This window comes from Plutella xylostella, chromosome 18 (assembly GCF_932276165.1).
Source record: "Plutella xylostella chromosome 18, ilPluXylo3.1, whole genome shotgun sequence".
Lineage (NCBI taxonomy): Eukaryota > Metazoa > Arthropoda > Insecta > Lepidoptera > Plutellidae > Plutella > Plutella xylostella.
This window is the reverse complement of record NC_063998.1, coordinates 7,062,975-7,086,579: the sequence shown is the minus strand read 5'-3', so window position 1 is coordinate 7,086,579 and position 23,605 is coordinate 7,062,975. Positions and strand designations below refer to the sequence as shown.

The following is a 23,605-nucleotide window of genomic DNA, read 5'->3' as shown; positions in this document are numbered from 1 at the left end:
ACTATTTTTAACTTTGGTATTTATCGTACAAAATTTACTAATATGTACTTGTACATTGAAAAATAATATATAATATAAGCCGCTAACCTTGAAATACATCTCACTGTTCTAACAATGGCGGCGGTAAATCGACCCGACCTCCTCTCCTAGCAGAGGCGGCGATCTCCCGCCGTAAAAAAGGAGAATCACCAACACGCCTGCCAAGCGCGGTGATTATGGCAAATAAACCTCCTGATGGAAAAAACAAAGCCCCGGCCCCCAGTCCCCGGCAGCCCCGCTATCCCGGACTCCGGTAGCGGTCACGGTAACGGCGGGGCAGGGGGTGCGAAGAATCTCCGGCAGAGAGTCGGCTACCAGCCCAACCGACCCTTGCACCTGGCAACATATAACGCACGGACACTGAGGGAAGACGTGAAGATAGAGGAGCTGGAAGAGGAAATCAGCAAGCTAAAATGGGACATTATAGGGTTATCCGAAGTCCGACGAGAGGGAGAGGATACGGAAATTCTCCAGTCCGGAAACTTGCTGTACCACCGGGAGGGCGACCAACTGTCCCAAGGGGGTGTCGGGTTCATCGTCAACAAGTCCCTCGTCAACAACATCGTTGAAATCGGAAGTGTGTCGGCACGGGTTGCGTACCTCATCCTGAGAATATCTAAACGATACTCAATGAAGGTCATACAGGTTTACGCACCCACATCTAAGCACACCGATGATGAGGTCGAACTTGCGTATGAAGACGTATCGTCTGCCCTGCGTAAGCTCACTACTCATTTCACGGTGGTGATGGGAGACTTTAACGCGAAACTCGGAAAACAAGAAGGCGGCGAGACGAAAGTGGGGTCACATGGATTTGGAGTCCGGAACCATCGTGGGCAAATGCTGGCTGACTTCTTGGAGAAGGAGGGCCTCTATATGATGAACTCCTTCTACAAGAAGAAGCCACAAAGGAAGTGGACGTGGATTAGCCCCGATGGGAAGACTAAAAACGAGATCGACTTCATATTGACGGATAAGAAGCACATATTCAATGATGTCTCAGTGATCAGTAGGGTTAAGACCGGCAGCGATCACCGACTCGTAAGAGGCACTTTGAATATAAACTGCAAAATAGAACGCTCCCGTCTAATGAAGTCCACGCTCCGCCCTACTCCTGCTCAAATCCAGGATCCCGAAAGCTTTCAGTCTGAGCTTTGCGACCGCCTGATATGTTTAGAGAATTGCGTTACAGTTGACGATTTAAATAATAGGTTTGTGGAAACTGTCCGAGAGGTAGGATCGAAATATTTTTCGTCCCGAACTAACCGAGGACCTCAAAAACTCTCAGATGGGACTCTGAGTCTCATAAGAGAACGGAGAGAAATGAGGTTGCAGTCTTCAGTTGATATGGTCGAATACAGACGTCTAAACAGACAGATCGCCAAAGCAAGACGTTGCGATATGAGACGCTACAATTGCAAGCGCATTCAAGACGCAATAGAGCAAAACAAGGGCTCCAAAGTCTTTGCTAGAGATCGACCTGTTCGGCAGACTCTGTTGACCCAACTGAAGACCGACACTGGCAACACCGTTTCATCAGTGCCCGAAATTCTGGGAGAAATTGAGAGATTCTACGGACAGTTATACACCACAACACAAAACCCTATTACCAGCGGTGCTCACGACAGCCGAGCGCCACTCACCCGACACTATACCGAAGATATTCCGGACGTCAGTCTAGACGAGATTAGTATAGCTCTCAAACAGCTAAAAAACAACAAAGCTCCGGGAGATGATGGAATAACGACAGAACTTCTGAAAGCCGGCGGTAGACCGATTTTAATAGCACTTCGGAGGCTGTTTAATTCCGTCATACTCGAAGGCACAAGCCCGGAGGCATGGAGCAGAAGTGTAGTGACTTTGTTCTTCAAGAAAGGCAACAAAGCCCTATTGAAGAATTATAGACCCATTGCACTTCTGAGCCATGTGTACAAGCTGTTTTCGAGAGTTATTACGAATCGTCTCGAGCAAAGACTCGACGACTTCCAGCCACCCGAACAAGCCGGGTTCCGAAAAGGCTATAGTACCATAGATCATATACACACGCTTCGGCAGGTTATACAGAAGACCGAGGAGTATAATCTACCTTTATGTCTAGCGTTTGTGGACTATGAGAAAGCCTTTGATTCTATTGAGCTCTGGGCGATGCTTCAATCCCTTCAGCGGTGCCATATAGACTATCGCTATATCGAGGTGTTGAGATGTATGTACAATGCTGCCACAATGTCAGTTCGATTACACGAACATAGCACAAAACCGATCCAGTTGCAAAGGGGCGTGAGACAGGGAGATGTTATTTCTCCGAAACTGTTCACCTGTGCACTGGAAGATGTTTTTAAGCTTGTAGAGTGGAAAAGACTGGGCATTAACGTCAATGGCGAATATATCTCTCATCTACGATTTGCTGATGACATAGTTATTATGGCGGAAACGCTGGAGGAGTTAGGCGAAATGCTCACAGACCTCAATGATGCCTCTAAACAAGTTGGGCTGAAAATGAACATGGACAAGACAAAGGTCATGTCGAACGAACATGTTTCATCATCGCCCGTAACTGTAGGAGGTGTCACCATCGAAGTTGTCGATCAGTATCCCTACCTAGGACAAGTGATCCGATTAGGTAAATCCAACTTCGATAAAGAGGTAGCTCGTAGAATCCAACTCGGATGGGCAGCGTTCGGGAAATTACGACACATCTTCACTGAAAACATACCTCAGTGTCTGAAAACAAACGTTTTCAATCAGTGCGTGTTGCCAGTGATGACTTACGGAGCCGAGACGTGGTGCTTCACCAAAGGGCTTATCCACAAGCTCAGAGTTGCTCAACGTGCTATGGAAAGGGCTATGTTAGGCGTGTCCCTGCGAGATAGGATTCGTAATGAAGAAATCCGCAGGAGAACTAAAGTTACCGACATAGCCAAAAGGATTAGCACGCTGAAGTGGCAATGGGCTGGCCACGTAGCCCGCAGAGCCGACGACCGCTGGAGTAGAAAGGTTCTGGAGTGGAGACCCCGTGTCGGCAAACGGCGTGTCGGTCGCCCCCCAACCCGTTGGTCTGATGATCTGCGGAAGGTAGCGGGAAGCCGCTGGATGCAGATGGCGGGTGACCGTTTGGGGTGGCGATCGTTAGGAGAGGCCTATGTCCAACAGTGGACTACAGAAGGCTGAGAGAGAGAGAGTTCTAACAATTGACTTTTGTGAATATTATGGTATAATTATAATTTGAGTTGCATATTCAAACAAATTATTCGTCCCATTTGTTGCGTGATGGAGAACACTTCTTTTTGTGTGCGCGCGTTGAACTCTTCTGTATCGATATCATCATAATTACTTTAAAAAATTATGAGTTTATAATTTCTTGTCTTTGAAAATCACCACATTTTGTTAAGAATAGGTATTTTAATTATTTACAAGTCCAATCAAGATAAAATATGTATATGAAAACACATGGCATGACACTCTTCAAAGCCCTAAGCTTGGACCATTTCCCACCACGCTGTGGGTCCTTGCGGGGTCAGTCATAATTATATTATATAGCGGTGTGTGTTTTCTTATTAAAATTGTGAAATAGGTACCTATAATGTATCCTGTTTATTTTAAATTCAATACTTACAAAAATCAATACTTAATAATCCAATCCCATTAAGTATGTAGCTAACTACCTGAGGTTTTATTTTATTCTCATAAATTGTATTGAGTAAAAATGGGTACTCGTGTACTCGTGGACCAGTCTTCGCTGGTCTATGTTCCCTTTGGTATGATTAGCAAAAGAGCCAAGTATCCACCGAATCCACCCTGTGTTACTTATGTTTTTAAATATACCGATTGTTCCAAAAAGTCATTCTAGATACAGCTATACTCAAACTGCGGCCCGCGGGCCGCATGTGGCCCGCCGGGCCTTTATCAGTGGCCCGCGTGCCATGAGAGATAATAGATAATAACATTCTATGTAAAAAGTATCGGGATTATATCCATATAATAAAAAACAAAAAAATTGTTATTCATCCAAATTTATTTAATCACCTTCAATGTTTGCTCCTTAAGAAACGATACCCATACGCCAACGAATTATCCAATCATCACAACATTTTTTTAAACGCTGTTTTTAGAGTTGTGTTTAGTACTCGCGGCGATTTTTCCTTATTGTCTTCTATCGATTGAAAACAGTGCCTCGAAGTGGTATTTTGTGTTTAGGAAAAAAAGAAGCTATATCCGTGAGCTGCAGCCATATCTGGTTAATATGGTGGATGCTCGATGGTATTTGTTGAAAAATTCATTCACAATTGTGCGAAAGGTGCGATATCATGGTGCAAAATCTTTCTTGGTTTTTTTCCACAAATCTGGCCTTCTTCGTCGAATTTGCTGTATCAAATTTTACATAACCCGCAAATAGTACTATTTTCCTACCGTTTGACTTTCTGGCAAGAATTCCGAGTGCACAACACCACAATAGTCAAGAAAACAGTCAACATGACTTTAAATAACAATCGATAGAAAACAAAAAGGAAAATTCGCCGCGAGTACTAAACGCAACTCTGCAAAAAGCGTTTAAAAATGTTGGGATGATTGGATAATTCATTGGCGTATGTGTATCGTTCCTGAAGGAGCATACATTGAAGGTGATAGATATATAAATTTGGATGAATAACAATATTTTTTTGTTTTATTGGTCTAATAGTATATGCATGTGTTTTTAGGGTTCCGTAGCCAAAATGGCAAAAACGGAACCCTTATAGTTTCGTCATGTCCGTCTGTCCGTCTGTCCGTCTGTCCGTCTGTCACAGCCGATTTACTCGGAAACTATAAGTACTACAGTGATGAAATTTGATGGGAATATGTGTTGTATGAACCGCTACAAAAATATGACACTAAATAGTAAAAAAAAGAATTGGGGGTGGGGCCCCTCATACATGTAACTGAGGGATGAAATTTTTTTTTTCGATGTGCATACCCGTGTGGGGTATCAATGGAAAGGTCTTTTAAAATGATATAAAGTTTTCTAAAAAACATTTTTCTTAAAGTGAACGGTTTTTGAGATATCAGCTCTCAAAGTCGTAAAAAGTATGTCCCCCCCCCTCTATTTTTATAACTACGGGGTATAAAATTCTAAAAAAAATAGAGGTGATGCATGCTAATTAACTCTTTCAACGATTTTTGGTTTGATCAAAGTATCTCTTATAGTTTTTGAGATAGGTTGATTTAACTGTAATTTTGCTGCTACGGAACCCTTTGTGCGCGAGCCCGACTCGCACTTGGCCGGTTTTTTTATATTAGTATACATCGCTTTATAATAGTTAAAAAAAATTGCTTGCGGCCCGCGACAGCATGACTTGAACATGTTTGTGGCCCTTATATAAAAAAGGTTGAGTACCAATGAATCTAGAATGTCTAGACAACTTTTGCTCTACGAACCAATGTTAGGTAAGTATTTGATTGTGAGTTTTATCGATTAATCATAAAGATGATCGAGTTTTTGTCATTTAGTAGATACCTGCGATAAGTTTTACTACCTATTGTTATTGAGTAAAAGTTACATAATTATTGATTACATGTGATATGGTGATAAAATGCTGATTCAATTAAGCGTACAATGGTCTGGTATCTAGATGCAGTCCGTAAGACTTTTTACGCAATCCTAACTTTCATCTGATTACTTAGTTGGGCCTTGTATACCTAGGTACTATTAAAGTTAATTAGAATCTCGATGCGATATTGTAGGTAGGTACCTACAGTTCATAAAATTAACTAGATCGGTAGCCAGGTATACCTACCTATGTTACAATGTGCCAAGTAAAGTAGGACATAATATGGAAAAATAAATAACAAAATTTAAATAAAGTAATACTCAACAAAGTAGGCATACCAGTAGAAAAGGGGGAAATGAAATTGACTCTTAACATTTCAAAATGCACATACACATCCTACCTTATTACATGCTTATTTCAAAAATGTGTTGCGACCAAACACTTATTACATCCATGACTGCAACCTTGTTTGTTGTGTTTCAAAACCAAACGGTTATTTTGAAGCTTTTAAAAATTAATTTACGTTTTAGCGCCATCTAGCGGTTATACTGTGATCTATTTGCCTGTTCCATAGAATAACAAGAACATAGTTTCTTCGGAAAGGAAGATTGCTATTGAAGATACGATCTATCATCTTGGAAGGAAATGAGTGTTGAGCAACATCCAACGTGTGAGTGTGATCACGAAATGCTGCAGGATGGAGTGATGGAATGTCTTTCCTAAGTTTCGAAATCGTCTTGAGCTCGAGACCTTTGGAATGGGATGGGATGTACCCTGTGTTATGTGCGTGACGTAGGTTTCAAAATTTTGCTTTCAAGAACAAATGCTAAGTAGTAGGTAGATACGTAAGAGTGGTACATAAATTGTACCTAATAGTATCGATTACTCAGAGTTTAGGTAGGTGAACTCAACTTTTAATTTTAAAATAGTTAGGTACTTAATAAAAAAAAATGATCCTAGTTACGCAAACTCCGCGCCGCCGCCGCTCCGTGTGAGTAGTGGTATCATACTCAATGGTGGTATCTACTTCGGTTCCACTATTTTCAAACCACTATAGTGCGACAAACTTATCTGTTCCGGTGAGAGCGAACTAAATTGATCCATATCTCATGACTTACTAATGAATTGTAAGTATATTGTTAAAGATTAGATGGGTTTATTGACACTGCAAGAGCGAATTAACAATATGAGCAAACATAAAATCTTATAGAATTAAGAAATATAAGACATTTATATGAACTCTCACCGGAACAGATAAGTTTGTGGCACTGTACCCACGGCGTTCGCGGCATAGACTAGAATCGAATCAGTGTTGCCAGTGGCAGATAGTCAAATATAACACGAATCAGATCAAAAAGTAACATTTTCCCGAGAAAAGTAACATGACCTTTTTAAATATGGAAACCAACAAAATACTTATTATGGCAGTTTATTATACAAAAAGTAAAATAATTTTCCTGTCCTATTCGGTAAAATTTAAAAAAGCAAAAAACATACTGTCAATGTCATTCAAAATTTATTTCAGTTGCAAACACTGAAGAAAAAAACACTTGCAAACACGTCTTGTTATTAAATTACTGATTCCATAAAAACGTACTCATTTATTCGATTAAAATAATGAATGCAACATTTACTTAACAAATCACAACGCAAATTACAAAAAAAAAACAACGACACATACAACATTGTAGGTACTTTGAAAAAAGTACCGACTTATCGATTCGCTGCTAGTCAGTCAGACAGAACTTAGAGTGAACCTCACTCGACTCACTTGTTCGCACGCCAAGAAACCGGGATGGAAGATTGCGAAATACACTCGACTCACGCGAGTGAGTGAATATGCGGCACGACGAAGTTGAAAGATTTTCACACCGTTAGTCAAGTATACAAGAAAACGTAACAAACAAAAAAATGTATCATTCTTGGAGGCGTTTCATTAAAAAATATATATATTTCCTGGAAAATCTAAAAAGTAACACAAATATAACATATTGAGTCGTGTAACATGGAGGTAACATAAGAGGGTCAAAAGTAACGTAAAATGTTACTTTTGTAACATTCTGGGAACGCTGAATCGAATATTATAGGTAAATGGCGGCGGAAGTGGACGTAGTGGATAACTTTGCGGTTTGAGTAGGCCAAGGGAATAAGTACCTACTTAAGTAATAGTTATGAGAGTGCAAAAATTCCTGATACGCAATTTTGACTACCATTCATGACTAACATACCATACAAGCATACACATTAAATATTAAATAAATAAATAAAACAAAACCGGACCAAACATGTCGCTAAGTTATAAAATAATAAAATTCACTATGACCATAGACATGCCATAGACTAATAATGGAGTAACTCAGAATAATGATTACGATATCTTATGTGGAACTCTTTTCTCTACCTGTGCGTTCGAAAAAATAGTTTCACTGTAAATAAAATAAAATTTGAAGCTCAGAACAAAGCTCTTTTTGAATATTTCAACATTTTCACTAAGGTAAAGAGTCGAAACTCGTGTGTTTCAAAGTAAATTTAACCTTATTGTAAGTTTATAATACGGTCTATGAATATGAGGGTTATTGTTACCCTACCGGGCCAATGCATCGCCGCGTATATTATAGCATCTGGGTGATTTATTCACATGAGTTCTGCCCCCGTATTTTGTAACTTTTTGAGAGAAAGAAGAAAGAGAAACACCAAAAATCTTAGTGAAAGAAATATGCAAGAAGCCTACCAATATATCCTTACATTCAACATAAACGTTTGTGAAATCAGATAAGTCAGTAAAAAGTTATTAATTAATAATGTTCTACGTTGTCAGCCATTTTATACCAACCAACCCCACTCGGAGTTACAAAATACGGGGGCAGTATTTATACGCAAATAAAATCACTCTGAAATAGCAAATAATGGAACAGTAACGATATATTATAAGTAATCGTTATAAAATATAAAATGTGAACGCATCGTTAATGTTCATAGACTAGACAAGAAGGCGTCTCCACCAATCACGGCGTCGTTTGTCAAAACTTGTTTGTAACGTCCCGAATTTTGAAAACTGTTTCAAATCAAACGTTCAACTTGTGTCGTTTTTGTGTTCCTGTTTATTTGAATCTAAGTTTTATTTAATTTAATATTGTTTAGTGTGGTGGCGTACTTATGATATTGTTATAATTGTGTTGGTGGAGCAGCAATAGATATTTAAAATGATAACGACGACTCAGGATGTCAATAAATTGTTGTAAGTATTTCACTGCTTTCACCGTTTATTTTGCTAGAAAACACAGTATCTAATGCGATAATCAGAACTGTATGATACATCATGTTTATTGTGAAGATATGCATCGTTTTAACCTTTCTCCACTTCCTATAACTTTGCTACCAGTCCACTCTTGACTTCTCAATAAAATACCACACAGATCTACATGCTTTGCAACAAGGAATCCACACAATTCCTACACTAATAAACGAACAATTACCCAGCACACCCAGAAAAACCCACAATTGCTAGTCACTAAACAACACCATAACCTTTCCCAGCAATGAAGTCCTCCAAGAGATATCCCAGAATATCCGGAACATGATGGAGGAGCTATGGCTGAACTGGTCCCACCTTGGCGTGGACGACAGCACCAAGGTCGTGAACATCACCAAGCTCGTGCAGATCGAGAAGGAGCTTCACCGAGACGTCATCTTTGAGACCCGGCAGAAAGTCAAGATTATGCAAGCTCAAGTTGATAGTAAGTTTGACTGAGATTTTGTAAACTCCCAGTGTTGAAAAAGCACAGAGTGTACAATTGATATTGTTTCTTGCTATTTAATTGAACCAGAAATGTTAGGTAGGGGCATTCATAAAGTGTTCAACTTGAACAGCCAGTTTGTCAATACCCTTAGTTCACTAAACAGTAGGCAACACAGTAGCAGTGGCCAACGGGGTTGTGTAAGGTTGGCATCCCAAAAATAAACACAACCTGTTTACAGAAACCTAACTAATCTGCTTATTAGTTTTGTTTTATGAATCCCTATCGAATTAAAGTTGTATGTAACACACCAATGTTTGTTCAACCAGAACTGAAGGAAGAAACAGAAGAGTTAAGCAAATGCCTCTCGGTGGACATCACCATCCTCGACTTCAAGGAAGACATGATGCTGATTGAGTATAAGAGGGGAATTGAGGAGCAAATTGCTGGGTAATTCACCAAATTTCAAACAAACATTATGTTATATTTTCCCTTTCCTGTAAAATTTAACTGTTATAAGACTATGATGATTATTTTATAGGTGTGCGTCAGTCTGTTTATGTTTGACTATAGTATACTTAGATCTTACTAGAAGGAGTAATAGTTATGTATTTTTTTGCATGGTGATTTAAAGAGCATCAAATTACATCCAGGGTCTTCCACAAGCACAACAATATCACCAGCTACAGACTATTTCCATGATAATATCATCTCTAAATTATACACACACAGGTACCGAGAACAAGTGGAGCAACGCAAGATGAAGATGGACCGTCTGTTTGAGTGGCAGCGTGACCTGACAGAGAAGCTCGGGGTCACCATCCAGGAGCTGAAGGAGGTGCCTCTGCCCTCGGAGGAGGAGCTGGACCGGCTGAAGGAACACCTCGTGATCCTCCAGGCCGAGAGGGACAAGCGAGCAGAGATCTTCCTCAACACCCAGATGGAGATTAAGGAAATTATGGGTCAGTTTTACACTTTTGTAATTTATTTACAAGTCATTTAGTAACCCATAGTGGACAGTGTCCACTGGACACAATGCCTATCAGAAATAGTTAAAGTTTATAATTATTAAAGCCCGCTGAATCAAATAATATGCATCACATGAACAGGTGGTAGATGTATCACAAAACTGTGTCCTTGACCTTCCTCATCGGTCCACCTGGCTGAGGGTATCGGGTATTCTAAGCAACACTTTCCTATTTGTGGTCTCTATTCGAAATGGTTTACTCCACCAGTCGTTGGTTCTTCAGCACACATGGCCTGCCTACTGCCACTTCAAGTTGCAAATGTTTATTTAATCCCCACTCCCCAGACAAACTACAAATGAAGCCTTCCAACAAGTTCGAGCAGGTGGTGCTGTCATCGCTGTCGGTGGACTTCAAGGTCACCGACCTCAACATGGACCGGCTCGGCAAACTGCGACAGGACCTGCAGGAGAAGTACGAGCAGACCAATAACAGGGTGAGTTGTTGCAGAGTGTCTGTAGGTACTGTAGAAAAAGGTATGTCACAGTGGTGAAAGACAGTCCGATCAGAGACGGTCACTGGCTGCACTGGGTTGCAGTGGACGTAGGTAATTATTTTAGGTACGGTTAATAACTTGAGGATGCCTCCTTTCGTGGACTCCAATGGTGAGTTGATAGACGTGTTTGCTCCAGGAAGCAGTTTGCTATAGTAAATAAAATTTTCGAAACTATCGCTTTCTTTCTTATTTCTTTTTACTATCCTTAGTAATATAGCTATTATAGCTCTTAAAATCATTCATGCAGAACACCATTAGCTGTTTTTATGAATATTAAACAGCTTTGTGTGTTCTATTATGACTGGATAATCTACAAAATTATTGGAAGCACTCACTGTAGCAAATTAATCTAACAACATACAATTATGACTCAATTATTACAACTACTTTATTTACTGAAGCCATAGAAAACACAATTAAATATTATCGGTAAATCTTTCTTTCTAATTATTATATATATTTTTTATGTCTATATTTACAGAGGAATTTCCAACTAGACATTAATTTCTCTCATATTACATCAGCAAATCACCATGCTTTTCCATTAACCCCAACAAAAACCCTACCTTTAAACTCCGTTTTAATCCCAGGTGCTAGAGCTTCGTGAGCGTCTGACCAAGCTGTGGGACTGCCTTGAAGAAGACCAGATCTACCGGGAGAGCTTCCTGCAGTCGCACCCGGGCTGCCACGCCGCCGCCGAGGCCGCCATCCGGGACGAGCTCAAGAGGTGCGACCAGATCAAGCGGCAGAAGATACAGGTATGATGGCTTTTGCTGTGTTACAGTTCCGCTAAATAGTGAAAGTGACGTGATGGTGTTCTTATAGGGCTGCGTTCCCGCTTGCTTATAATGTAACAGGTTTTAGTTTTCTAATAGCTTTAGGAATCCCAATAAAGAAATACAGGTAGGTCTATACACAGAGTTACGATAGCATTAAAATACCATACTCTTGTCGCCATAAGCCATCTGCCAAGTAGCATAAGTTCAGCTACCAAGAACCATGTAAGTACCAAACTCTGGGACTGTCTGGAAGAAGACTAGATCTACCGGGAGAGCTTCCTGCAGTCTCACCCGGGCTGCCACGCCGCCGCCGAGGCCGCCATCCGGGACGAGCTCAAGAGATGTGACCAGATCAAGCGGCAGAAGATACAGGTATGATTTCTTTTGGTATAGTATTAGGTACTGTTTCGCAATGAGAACTATAAGAACGTAGCAAAAGCGGCGTGATGGCGTTCTTATAGGGGTTTTGTTCCCGCTAGCTCATAAATGTAACAAGCTTTAGGTTTCTAATAGCTTTAGCCATCCGGATAAATAAATGAAAATTGCAGCCATAGGTAGGTTTACACACAGAGTTATGATAGCGTAAGATACCACACCCTTGCCGCCAAAATCCATCTGCCAAGTAGAGACACAAGTTCAGCTACCAAGGACCATGTAAGTACGAAGCTGTGGGACTGTCTTGAGGAAGACCAGATCTACTGGGAGAGCTTCCTGCAGTCGCACCCGGGCTGCCACGCCGCCGCCGAGGCCGCCATCCGGGACGAGCTCAAGAGGTGCGACCAGATCAAGCGGCAGAAGATACAGGTGTGTTGTTGCTATAGTATTAAGTTTTTGCAATGAGAACTGTAAGAATGTAGCGAAAGCGGTGTTGGCGTTCTTATAGCGTTGTTTTCCCTCTCTAGTTTATTATGCAACAGGCTTTAGGTTTCTAATAATTTTAGCCATTTTGATAAAGAATATATGCGGCTAATAAATAGTTAGGTCTATACACAGATTAACGATAGCAGTAATATATCATCAGCCGCCATCGCCATAATCCATCTGCCAAGTAGCGACACACTCAGCCGCCATAATCCATCTGCCAAGTAGCGTCACAAGTCCAGCTACCAAGGACCATGTAAGTACCAAGCTGTGGGACTGCATTGAAGAAGACCAGATCTACCGGGAGAGCTTCCTGCAGTCGCACCCGGGCTGCCACGCCGCCGCCGAGGCCGCCATCCGGGACGAGTTCAAGAGGTGCGACCAGATCAAGAGGCAGAAGATACAGGTATGATGCATTTTGCTATAGTACCTATTACGGTTCCGCTAAATAGTAGACGGGACGTCATGACGTCGAGAAGACAGCGACCCGTCGGATGTTTTAATAGTATTGCGCTCTCGCTTTCTACAAGCCATGTAATGTAACAAGCGTTAGGTTCCTTAAACCTTAAGCCGTCCGGATAAAGATACAGGTTTGTTTGCTGTCGTTGAAGGTTCCTGTAGAGAAAAGGCGTAAGTCCATCCGACACTATCAAATGATTTTTTAAATCCCCAAGATTGGTATAGTATCTACGGATTTGGATTTCAAGTACTTTGATGCATACGGCAGCATCTTCAGCCATGTATCTGCCGTTAACTGCGCATGAAACTGTACTTTCTTTCCATAGCATCACTGCATATAAATTTGCCATTTTTAACCTACGTAAAGTGCATCTTAAAAACCCCCTCCTTTCCCCTCCAGGTGTTCATAGCGAACGTCCGCACGAAGATCAAGCTGATGTGGGACAGCTGCATGTACGGCGCGGCCGAGCGGGAGCAGTTCGTGCACTACTACCAGGACGTGTTCTCGGAGGACACGCTGACACTGCACGAGCTGTACTTGGACAAGATCACCAAGTTTTATGAGGACCACAAGTGAGTATAAGCATTCTATTCTATTCTATTGTCTGTGCACCTTCGTGAATATCTCCAAGATCCAAACTGCCTTCTAAAGCTTGCACCATTTCCCACCACGTTGGTTCAATGCGGGTTGGTTCACAAAATATCTAGATGTGCTAAAGCTAGATATGCGGGTGCTTACCCGACTGAACTACCACCGCTCCTTCGATTACGAGCATAATAGTAGGGCACATGGAGCTTCCCTGAGTGATGTACATAAAATCAACTGAACTTTAATACGTTGCCGAGGCCGTTAGTGACTTATCATTGTCCCGCTATGGTGACAAAACCTAGTTCATCCCTCATTTATACCTAGATGGCTATATGATGTCCTCCACGACGTATCCGTCGACGGCGACACCGAGCTAGTTCCGGGCGTGTGCTCGGCAGTGGCTGGCGAACCCGAACTTTGTCTTGAATACTCTTCGGCAGGTGTAGCAGAAGAGCTGGCCACTTGAGTTGTATGTGTAGTCGTAGGTGGGCTTTGGGCGAGCTTTCCGATGCTGGCGTTTGGTATCAAGGTCTTGGAGCCGGGCGTGTTCAAAATTGGCCGTGCCTTTCATGACTGCATTTCGCCATTCGCGTCTGTTCTGGGCCAGTTCCTCCCACGTCTCACAAGATATGTCGCACGATACCAGGTGACGCTTCAGTACGTCCTTGTACCGTAAGTGCTGGCCTCCGACTCTCCGTTTCCCATTCGACAGCTCAGAGTAAAAGACAGACTTTGGCAATCTGGAGTCGTCCATCCGCACCAGGTGGCCACACCATCTTAGCTGTCCTTTCATAAGTAGGCACTCCATGCCGGTCATGTTGGCGCGACGAAGAATCTCCGAGTTAGGCACACGATCCTCCCAGGTGACTCGCAGAACTGATCGTAGGCACCTCATGTGGAACACATCCAGTCGTCTAATATCACCTCTATAAAGGCACCAGGTCTCCGAGGAATAGAGAAGCAGTGGTAATATTATTGCTTTGTAGACGCTTAGTTTTGTTTGGAGCTGTAGGTCATGTGAGTCCCATACTCTTCGATTGAGCCTTCCGAAGGCAGCAGCAGCACTGGCAATACGAGCAGAGAGCTCAGACTCGAGGCGATTGTCACTGCGAATTAGGTTTCCAAGGTAACGAAAGCATTGGACCTCCTCTAATTGTTTTCTGTCCAGATAAATTGCGGTCTCATTTGCAGATGTTCCCCTTGCAGGTTGTTTCAGGATCTGTGTTTTCGACACGCTTATTACCAGTCCGAATTTGCGACACGATTCGTCTAAGTTGTCTAAGTACAGCTGCAAGTTTTCTGCGCTATCTGCTACCAAACAGACGTCATCAGCATATAATATCTCGAGTACAGGGAGTTTCTGGACTTTGCTTCTTGCTTTAAAGCGTGAAATATTAAATACGCTTTTGTCTGATCGGACGTTAAGCGTTATTGGGTTGTTGCATTTTGCTAGCGCATCGTTCATCGTTGCAGCGAAGTAAATGGCAAAGAGCGTTGGGGCCATTACGCAGCCTTGCTTGACACCACTGGTAACAGGAAATTGGTCTGTGAAATTGTTCTCATGCTGGACTCTGGCCAACATGCCATCGTGGAATTGGCGTATTAAGTTGGTAAATTTCACAGGGCAACCAATCTTCTCAAGAACAGCCCAGAGTGCAGTTCTCGGTACTCTATCAAAGGCCTTTTCTAGGTCCACAAAGCACAGGTAGAGGTCACGGTATTGTTCCAGATGTTTCTCCTGTAGCTGCTTGACGACAAATATAGCGTCGACTGTGCCTCTAAAGGGACGAAATCCACACTGGCTTTCTGGAAGGTAATTCTCTGCGAGCTGGTTTAGTCGCCCGTTGATGATGTGCGACAGGACTTTTCCAGCAGCAGAAAGAAGAGCTATGCCTCTGTACGATCCGCAATCTGACATTCTGCCTTTGCCTTTGTACAACTTGCACAGGTTTGCATCCTTCCACTCCTGTGGTATATTTTCAGTCTCCCATATTTGCAGCACTAGCTCGAACAGTCTGTTCTTTATATTTGGGCCGCCATACTTAAATACTTCAGCCGGTAAATTATCCGAACCAGACGCTTTTCCATTTTTAAGTCGCTTTATTGCCTGATGAAATTCTTGGAACGAGGGCGGATTATCCAGATCCGGAGCTATAGGCAGATTCTCAAGTTGGTTGATGTATGAAAGGTCAGCTCCCTGACTGCTGGGATTCAGAACTTCACAAAAATGCTCCGCCCATCGTGCGAGGACCTCATCAGGATCTGTTAGGCGCTTTGACTTGTCGCGTGAGTAGATCGGGGCCGTCAGATGTTGTTTTGGTCCAAAGATAGCTTTCAAACCTTCGAAAAACTTTGCCGTTTGGTTAGAGTCGGCGAAATTCTGTAGTTCCTCGGACTTGGAGCGCCACCAGCGGTTTTTTTGTTCACGCACTTTAGCTTTTAGCTCTTGCTGTATATTTCGGCGTTGTAAGGCATTTGTGGTGGTTTTTAGTGCGCGTCTGGAGTCCTCAACGAGTTTCTGAAGTTCCGCATCACATTCGTCGAACCAATCTTGGTTTCTCTTTTGTGGTTTGCCAACTACTCGTTGGGAGACTTCTCGTAAAAAATCCGCGTACGTACGCCAACTTTCGCCCGCTGACACGCTCCTGTCAACTGATGGAAACGCAGTGCCAAAATGAGTATCCAGTTTATGCCGCAACTCATGGTCCTGACTTAATGTAGCGAATGCCAACTTTGGTGAGATTTTATGTTGTGCTCTGCGTGGAGGTTTGTAGTGCAATCTCATTTGTGAGCGAATAAGTCTGTGGTCAGTCCATCCCTCAGCACCTCGCATAGCTCTTGTTATGAGGACATCTTTAATATCACTTCTTCGAACGATCACGTAATCTAGAAGGTGCCAATGTTTAGAGCGGGGGTGCATCCATGACGTTTTTAACTTATTTGGCAAGCGGAAGAAAGTGTTCGTGATACTAAGATTAAATTCAGCACAGACTTGAAGTAGTGCAAAGCCATTTGTATTGCAGTTGCCCACTCCATGCCGACCAAGAACATCTGTCCATGCTTCATGTTCAGTGCCAACTCTCGCATTGAAGTCGCCAAGCAGGATGATTTTATCGGTGGTTGGAATCTTTGCCAGTACGTTTCTAAGCTCGTCGTAGAATTTTTGTTTGACGTCCTCTGATGAGGGAAGAGTAGGCGCATAAACACTGATCAGGTGGAGGAATTTATCTTTGGCCGTATGGAGACGAAGTGTCATAAGCCGGTCATTGATACTTTTAGGTGGCTCCATCAAGGATCTTGCAATCGAGTTCTTTATGGCAAACCCAACGCCACTAGCTGAGCGCTCACTAGCAGGCTTTCCGCTCCAGTAGTAGGTATAGCCACCAAGCTCCTCACACAACTTTCCGCTATCTGCAAGGTGCGTCTCGCTTATTGCCGCAATATCAACATTATAGCGAAATAGTTCACGGGCTATCCAAGCCGTTTTTCTTTCAGGACAAAGGTTGTTCGGATTATCCAGTAAAGTCCTGACATTCCAGGTAGCAATGTAAATCGTGTTTTTATGTGTTTTTCGACCGCGATATTTGGTTGGTGCCCAGAAGACCACGGCCTGCCAACTGGGTTACGGTGAGACAGACAATTTTTAGGCCACCTTTTCTAGGCCCCTCCCCGGATTGGGGAAAGCAGAGTGATCCTAAATAGGCCTGCTTTGTCGTCAGATGTGCTGCCGAACCTCTAATCCTGCCTCTGTCGATTCAAGGAGCGACCACTCTCATCTGACCGCCTACGTGCAGATTGCCGACTAGAAACTGAAATCACCTATTCACGTTCCTCCCGCCAACAAATCCATCGCCGTAGGGCTTGTGCTCATAGTCCAGGTTCTAGCTTGGTGTCATCAGCGCGTGAAAATTTTTAGTGGATAAACAGTTGCGCAGTTGCATATCCCCTCTCTCGTCCGGCCCTCCCTTGTCCCAACGGAGCGGTAAACCGATACGGCTGGAAAGGATGACAGGATGCAGTGACAGGCCACAAGTCTTTAAAAAGATCCAGACATGCGCCCTACGCTTGTCACATTGCGACGCTACACCGCTGTACAGCGGTGTAGATGGCTATATACACTGTTCTTAACATAGACGTTTTATACAACCATGGCAAAACCATCTCCAACACACAATCCTTCACTCCTTATTTCTCCACAGAGAAATCTTCGAGCTGGTAGCCATGCGCAAGAACCTCTGGTCCAAGATGTGTGAGCTAGAAGGGCGAGCCACGGAGCCGGGGCGCTACCACAACCGCGGCGGGCAACTGCTCAAGGAGGAGAAGGAGAGGAAGGCTATTGCTAGCAATGTGAGTATACATACTTGGTAGTTGATATTATGCATCGTCGGTGTAATACATAGTCATTGTATAATGGAAGATTTAGGGCGTCAGCTGAGTTCAGGAGACCACGGAAAAGATCTAAAGCCACTGCATCTTGGGGTCCGTTTTTCCGATAATCATAGACATCGTGGGTAGAAGAGACATTTCCCAGCATACCTTGGGGCTTTTTTTCCGATAGTCGTTGTTGATGTATTTGGTGTTTGTGATATCTATCTACCATCTTATGTATTTGGCGTAATGTAAACAGGGAATCCTAGTTTGAGGACCAAGGTTTTAACAAATTAATGTGTCTTTGTTGGTTATCTAATAAACATTTATTTATTTATTGCAATTTATCCCCAGCTCCCCAAAATCGAGGCGCAACTCCGCGAGCTAGTGAGCCACTTCGAGGCGCGCACCGGACACACGTTCACGGTGGAGGGCCGCCCGCTGCTGCAGCTCATACAAGAGGAGTGGGACACCAGGAAGACCGTGAGTACCGAGTTTACTGCGTTTTGTTGTCATGTCAGTCACTATAGTGTGAGACTGAGGTATGCGCGTGGCGAGATGGGGGGGGAGAAATTGGCTACTGCGCTCTGTCACGATCGTCGCACGTCGCCCCGTATGCCTCAGGGAGTGCATAGTGGTAATGGACAAACTATATCACCAGAACCAGCCTAGGTGAACGAATCTCAACCACTCGCCTTTTGAGTCGAGTGGTAGTGAATTGAAAATAGTCGCTATTGTTACTGTGTGATAACACAATACACACGATAGTGGGACACTTAATAGCGAGGCTGGGCGTGTCATTGACTACCCAGGGTGCGCCAGACTTATTTATGTAAGGGACATATGATACGACACTCGATGAGGCTCCTTTTGTGCACCCCATTAGTTACTTATTGCTCTTTTAGATAAGAAACAATATGTTACCTAAAGTTTAAAACTTGCGACGTTATTTCAATCCTGCTTTATATATCGACATACATGACAGGACCGTTGAGGCTGTACCGTGTACCTAGCCCTCAACCCTTTTTCTAGAACACACACTATACCCTAGTACCTTCCCCATACCCGTATAATGTAAACACCGCCATTTCTACTAACCAGGAGCGCGCGAACAAGCTCTCCGCGCGCAAGCAAGCGCTCACTCCCAAGGACGCGGCGCTATTCCGCAGCCTCGCCACGTCGCCGCTAGGTAAGCGGAACCGCACCGCCGCCGGCCTGGCCGCCACACAGGAGAAGAACAGGTGAGATGGCATGTCCCGATTAGATAGATGCGACAAAAACATGCTTCGAGTCATATGCTTAGTAGTCAATAGGCTTTCTTTGCATGAAATAAGGTGTAGGGTCAGTCAGCGGTTTTGTTTGCAGCTCGTCGCTTTCTTTCATAATAGATACCTATCATTATTTTTACACGCGGTGTTCTAGCAGCGCTCATAGTTTATGCATTATTATCACACTTATTAATTCGGTATTGTAGACCACCAAGTCAGCCGCTGACTGTGACTCTAATCGGGACTTGCTCTGAATAGTTAGAAGTAGCTTCTATGTTGCTTTTATCACCAAACCATGGCTAAATACGTTCACGAAACAATGTTCAAAACTGATGCTCCAGCAGAAGCTTACGTCAGTAGTCTAGTTTAGGTATATATTTTTCAAGTTAGAAACGTGGGTATTGTTGTTTCCAGACCTCCGTCGAAGAGACAGCTCATAACGGGCAGCGCCACCAAGGCGGTCACCACCTTCACCAACAACCTGTCTGCGCTGAAGAGATCCGCCATTTCCACCGTCAAGAGGTAAATATTATGTTTTTGTTACATATACAATTATACAGGGTGTTGCGTAAAAGGTTTGTACGGATTTACAAAAGTGGTAGAACGAAAGTGGTTTAGAATTGTCCCTAGAGTAACCCGCTATACCACTTTTGTCACACCCTGTAAGTATCTTATTAGCAATAATGAATCATTTATAGTTCATAATTATATGTGACGTTTGCCTACCTTAACGCAGCCTCTCAATGCCATCGACTTATTCCCTACATTTAGTACTACTATAAGTAACTAACAACCACAATTTTTCATTCCTTCTCTAATTTTCAGTGCGCGTTTCTGAACTTACGAAGTCGCGGAGAAAGGCGGGCTAGTAAGCGTTACGTCACGTTTTAGATAGTAAAACTTGTATTGATTGTTTAATTAGAGGGAATGAAAAATATTGATAAATTACCTACTTTATTCTTTCACGTTCATTAGTTATTTTATGTAACTCGTTATTAGTGCTCATCATCATTTAAACGTCAATTTAGTGTGTCGGTGGCCAGCCTACTGTGTCTTAACCAGATCTAGACGTGATAATGTGTTGTGTCCACGATTGGATAGTTCCTTAATCCAGTGTTTAAAAAGTAGGTTGCCTAGAACTGGGTCTGAAATGCGACTAGGTTGCATTCCGAAGTAATATGCGAAACGTTACTGTGAACTAAACTAATTGGCGAATAATCTATGAGTTTATCATTTTATTGCTACTGTATTTCATAATTTTCCGTTGTAATAGTATTTGGTAATGTATCTCAACTGATTTCCTTATAGAGCTTATAAGTAGAATTCAATGAGATCCTTAACGTGAAAGTAAGTATGTTTGTTTTGTTACTCTTTCACGTAAAAGGACATGAACGAATTTTAAATGAAATTTCGTAGATATGGAGAAGCGATTTTGGATTAACAATTAACTTTTTATCCCGGATTTCCCACAGGGAATGAATTCCCTTTTTATGTCGAAGCGAAGCTGGCCAAAATATTAGCTACACAGCTAATATTTTGTAAAATGTAACGTATATGTTATAACTTAAAATTCATTTTCCCACAGGCGTGTGTCCGGGCGTCTGGCGGCTCGTGCTATGGAGAACAGTGCGGTCGTGAAGCGGAAGCTGGACTACGGCGGAGACAACAACAACAAGAGGACACCTAAAGCCACCGTCAATGGCAGCATCCTCAAGCATAAGCGCACGGTAAGTGGTGTCTTAAGTGTAAAGTACATGATATAATATTTGATGTTATGAACTCTCAGAGCGGTGGTAGCTCAGTCAAATAAGCGCCCGCTTCTCAAGGCAAAGATGCGGGTTTGAATCCTGGCGCCGAAATATACCTATGAGTTCTTTGAATTTAAGTTCAATCAATGTATACCATCGCTCTTACGTTGAAGAAAAACATCTTGAGGAAACGTGCATCTACATTTGGCACATCTAGATATGTGAACCCACCAACCAGCAGTGGACCAGCGTGGTGGGAAATGGTCCAAGCTTAGAAAAGCAGCTTAGACCTTGGGGATATGCACAAGGTTCCATTAATGGCCAGTTAATTTTACTTTTAATATCTGTGACAAAAGCTATACTAGGGTTTGTCACTATTATGAAAGCAATAGCTGTTATATTTATGTAGTAAAATATGAATAACTTAAGTTAACCATTCCCTCCCCCCACAGTCTCACGGCAAGCGGCGAAGCGGCGGGCGCAAGTCGCTGTCGGCGCGGTCCAACAACTCCGGCTCGCAGGACGACACGCGCCGCAAGGACCCCCTCATGGAGACCACCATGCTCACCACTTACACTGACTTTAAGGTAATCACCGAAAAAAAAGAAATATTCTTATGTACTACACTGTATGTACAACCCTATACAGAAGGCTTATCAGCGCTGGTTTGGGTATATTATGAAACTAGCAGATCGACGCAGATAACCAGCTTTAGCCAGCTTTCTTTGTATATAACTAATCATAGAAAAAATAGTGAATGTGTATTTTACATCATCATCATCAGCCTGTACCTAATGGTCCTGCCGGAAATATGCCTGCCCTAAGAAGTGTCCATCCTTCACAATAACTACTGGCAATATGATATAGGCCATCATCCCAGCGAAGTAAGCGGCGTCTCTCGAGATGTTTTTCTGGTGATTTTCAATCGAAAACTTTCTATTCATACAGTTACATAAACCCTAACTGAAGTTCTGTAGTTGTATTTCTGACATTGAACAAAACTGATTTTGGAGTCTAATGGTTCTTCATCTGTATCTTATCAGGGGCATAAAAAGTGCAGTATAAAAACATATTCCCCCCTCTTTTTTATTGGGGGTTAATCAATACTCACTCTTCTCGGAAGTTGCAATTGAACTAAAACTTGAAATATCCAAATTTTCCTCCACAGGACGGTATAAACGAGAAGCAGATCAGCCGCAGCTCCATGGCGACCGCCAAGCCCTTCGAGATCCCCACCATCAACGTGTGCCAGACCATCGACGAGCGGAACACGCCGTTAAAAAAAACGCCAAAAACGCCAGTCCCACTCACGCCTAAGATCGGCAAGGAAAACATCCAACACAACCACCTACCCATGACACCGAAAAACAACCTTATGTACACACCGACAAGGCTCACCAGATCAGCCCTAAAGCTGAATAATGATGGGTTTGCTACCCCCCGCGCGCCGCTCAGCGCGACCAAAGTCAACATGCAAAGGCAAAATACTATGTCCAATATACAAGTCAAAACCAACACACCGAACAACCTGAGTAGGTCGAAAACACACACGCATTTAGTACGGGTAAAGAACCTTCCGCCTCTTATATAAAAAGTGATAATTAAGACTGAGCTAATCTATAGATTTTATCGTTTTGCTTTGTATAATCTTTTGGCTTTTTAAGAGCTTCGAGGTAGCAAATTGATGAAATGTATGGGTTATGTGGGTATTTTAATATATTGTAATGTTATGTTGTGACAATAATGTTAATTGAATTAGAATCAGTTTAATTCTTAGCCAGGTTTTGGCTCATTGTCTGTTAGGCAATAACAATGAAACATCAAATACTAATTACTCCGTGATATAAATATGTTCATTTTGTGGTTGTATAAATATTTCATTTTTAAATAGAATCTCATAATTTCAAATATTGCATACGAATTAGGTACAACATAAAAATATGACATATTATCGAATTTGCAATTTTTATAATTTACTTTAAAATAATTTTGAACTGTTATTCTCAAATATAAAGTGATACGCTTTGATTGAGCTTTATAGTTTCTCGTGATAAGATTTATTGTATAAGGTATTTGAACAATGAAAAGTATTTTTTGTGTATAGTCTTGCGTTTGGTTTATCATTAGTTATTATGTCGTGTTTAAGTTTTTGACGGTAGTTTTATTTTTAATATTGATCTATGATAGAGCCCAAGTTTATAAGGGGGCTGAGGTTTGAAATATTAGATGCAAGTTACTCCAGTGGAACTGGTTTTGATTTGTTTATATATTTTGCACATGCTATTGATATTATTCATTTTATGAGTAATTTTGCAGTTTACAATGGCAGCTTTATTTCAATGGTTTTTCAAATTGCATTTAGTACTTAATATTGTATCAGTATTTTAATGAAAGAGAATACTTACTAATGTTTTCTAATTTTATAATAATTAATGCAGATGTTATAGAATTTATAAATGCTACTTGATACTTCATTTAATATAATTGCTCGATTTTGAATATTCTGTAAATTATGGTTGTAATATATTTCAATACTTTAAATTTCCGTATTTTATTGTCTATCCTATAATTCTCATGTTATGAAAATCAAACAAGTACAAGTACAGTATAGTATTTTCAATGTTTTTTGTACAACCAACTAACTAGGTACAACAATTTAGTCTAGGTTCTATACTTACTGTTTGAAAAATAAATTCGTGGCACACTAGATT

At 42.0% G+C, this 23,605-nt stretch overlaps 1 protein-coding gene across 1 annotated transcript; it reads left to right on the top strand.

The window, feature by feature from the left end:
* The first annotated feature begins 8,577 nt into the window (after positions 1 to 8,577).
* On the top strand, positions 8,578 to 23,435 carry LOC105386510 (protein regulator of cytokinesis 1). Its single transcript, XM_048627301.1, has 14 exons — positions 8,578 to 8,802; positions 9,102 to 9,301; positions 9,631 to 9,751; positions 10,034 to 10,263; positions 10,614 to 10,762; positions 11,413 to 11,580; positions 13,322 to 13,494; positions 17,710 to 17,857; positions 18,233 to 18,361; positions 18,980 to 19,119; positions 19,561 to 19,668; positions 20,732 to 20,873; positions 21,347 to 21,481; positions 22,063 to 23,435. The coding sequence occupies exons 1-14, from the start codon at positions 8,768 to 8,770 to the stop codon at positions 22,483 to 22,485; spliced, it is 2,301 nt and encodes a 766-aa protein (XP_048483258.1). The 5' UTR covers positions 8,578 to 8,767; the 3' UTR covers positions 22,486 to 23,435.
* Positions 23,436 to 23,605: the final 170 nt, after the last annotated feature.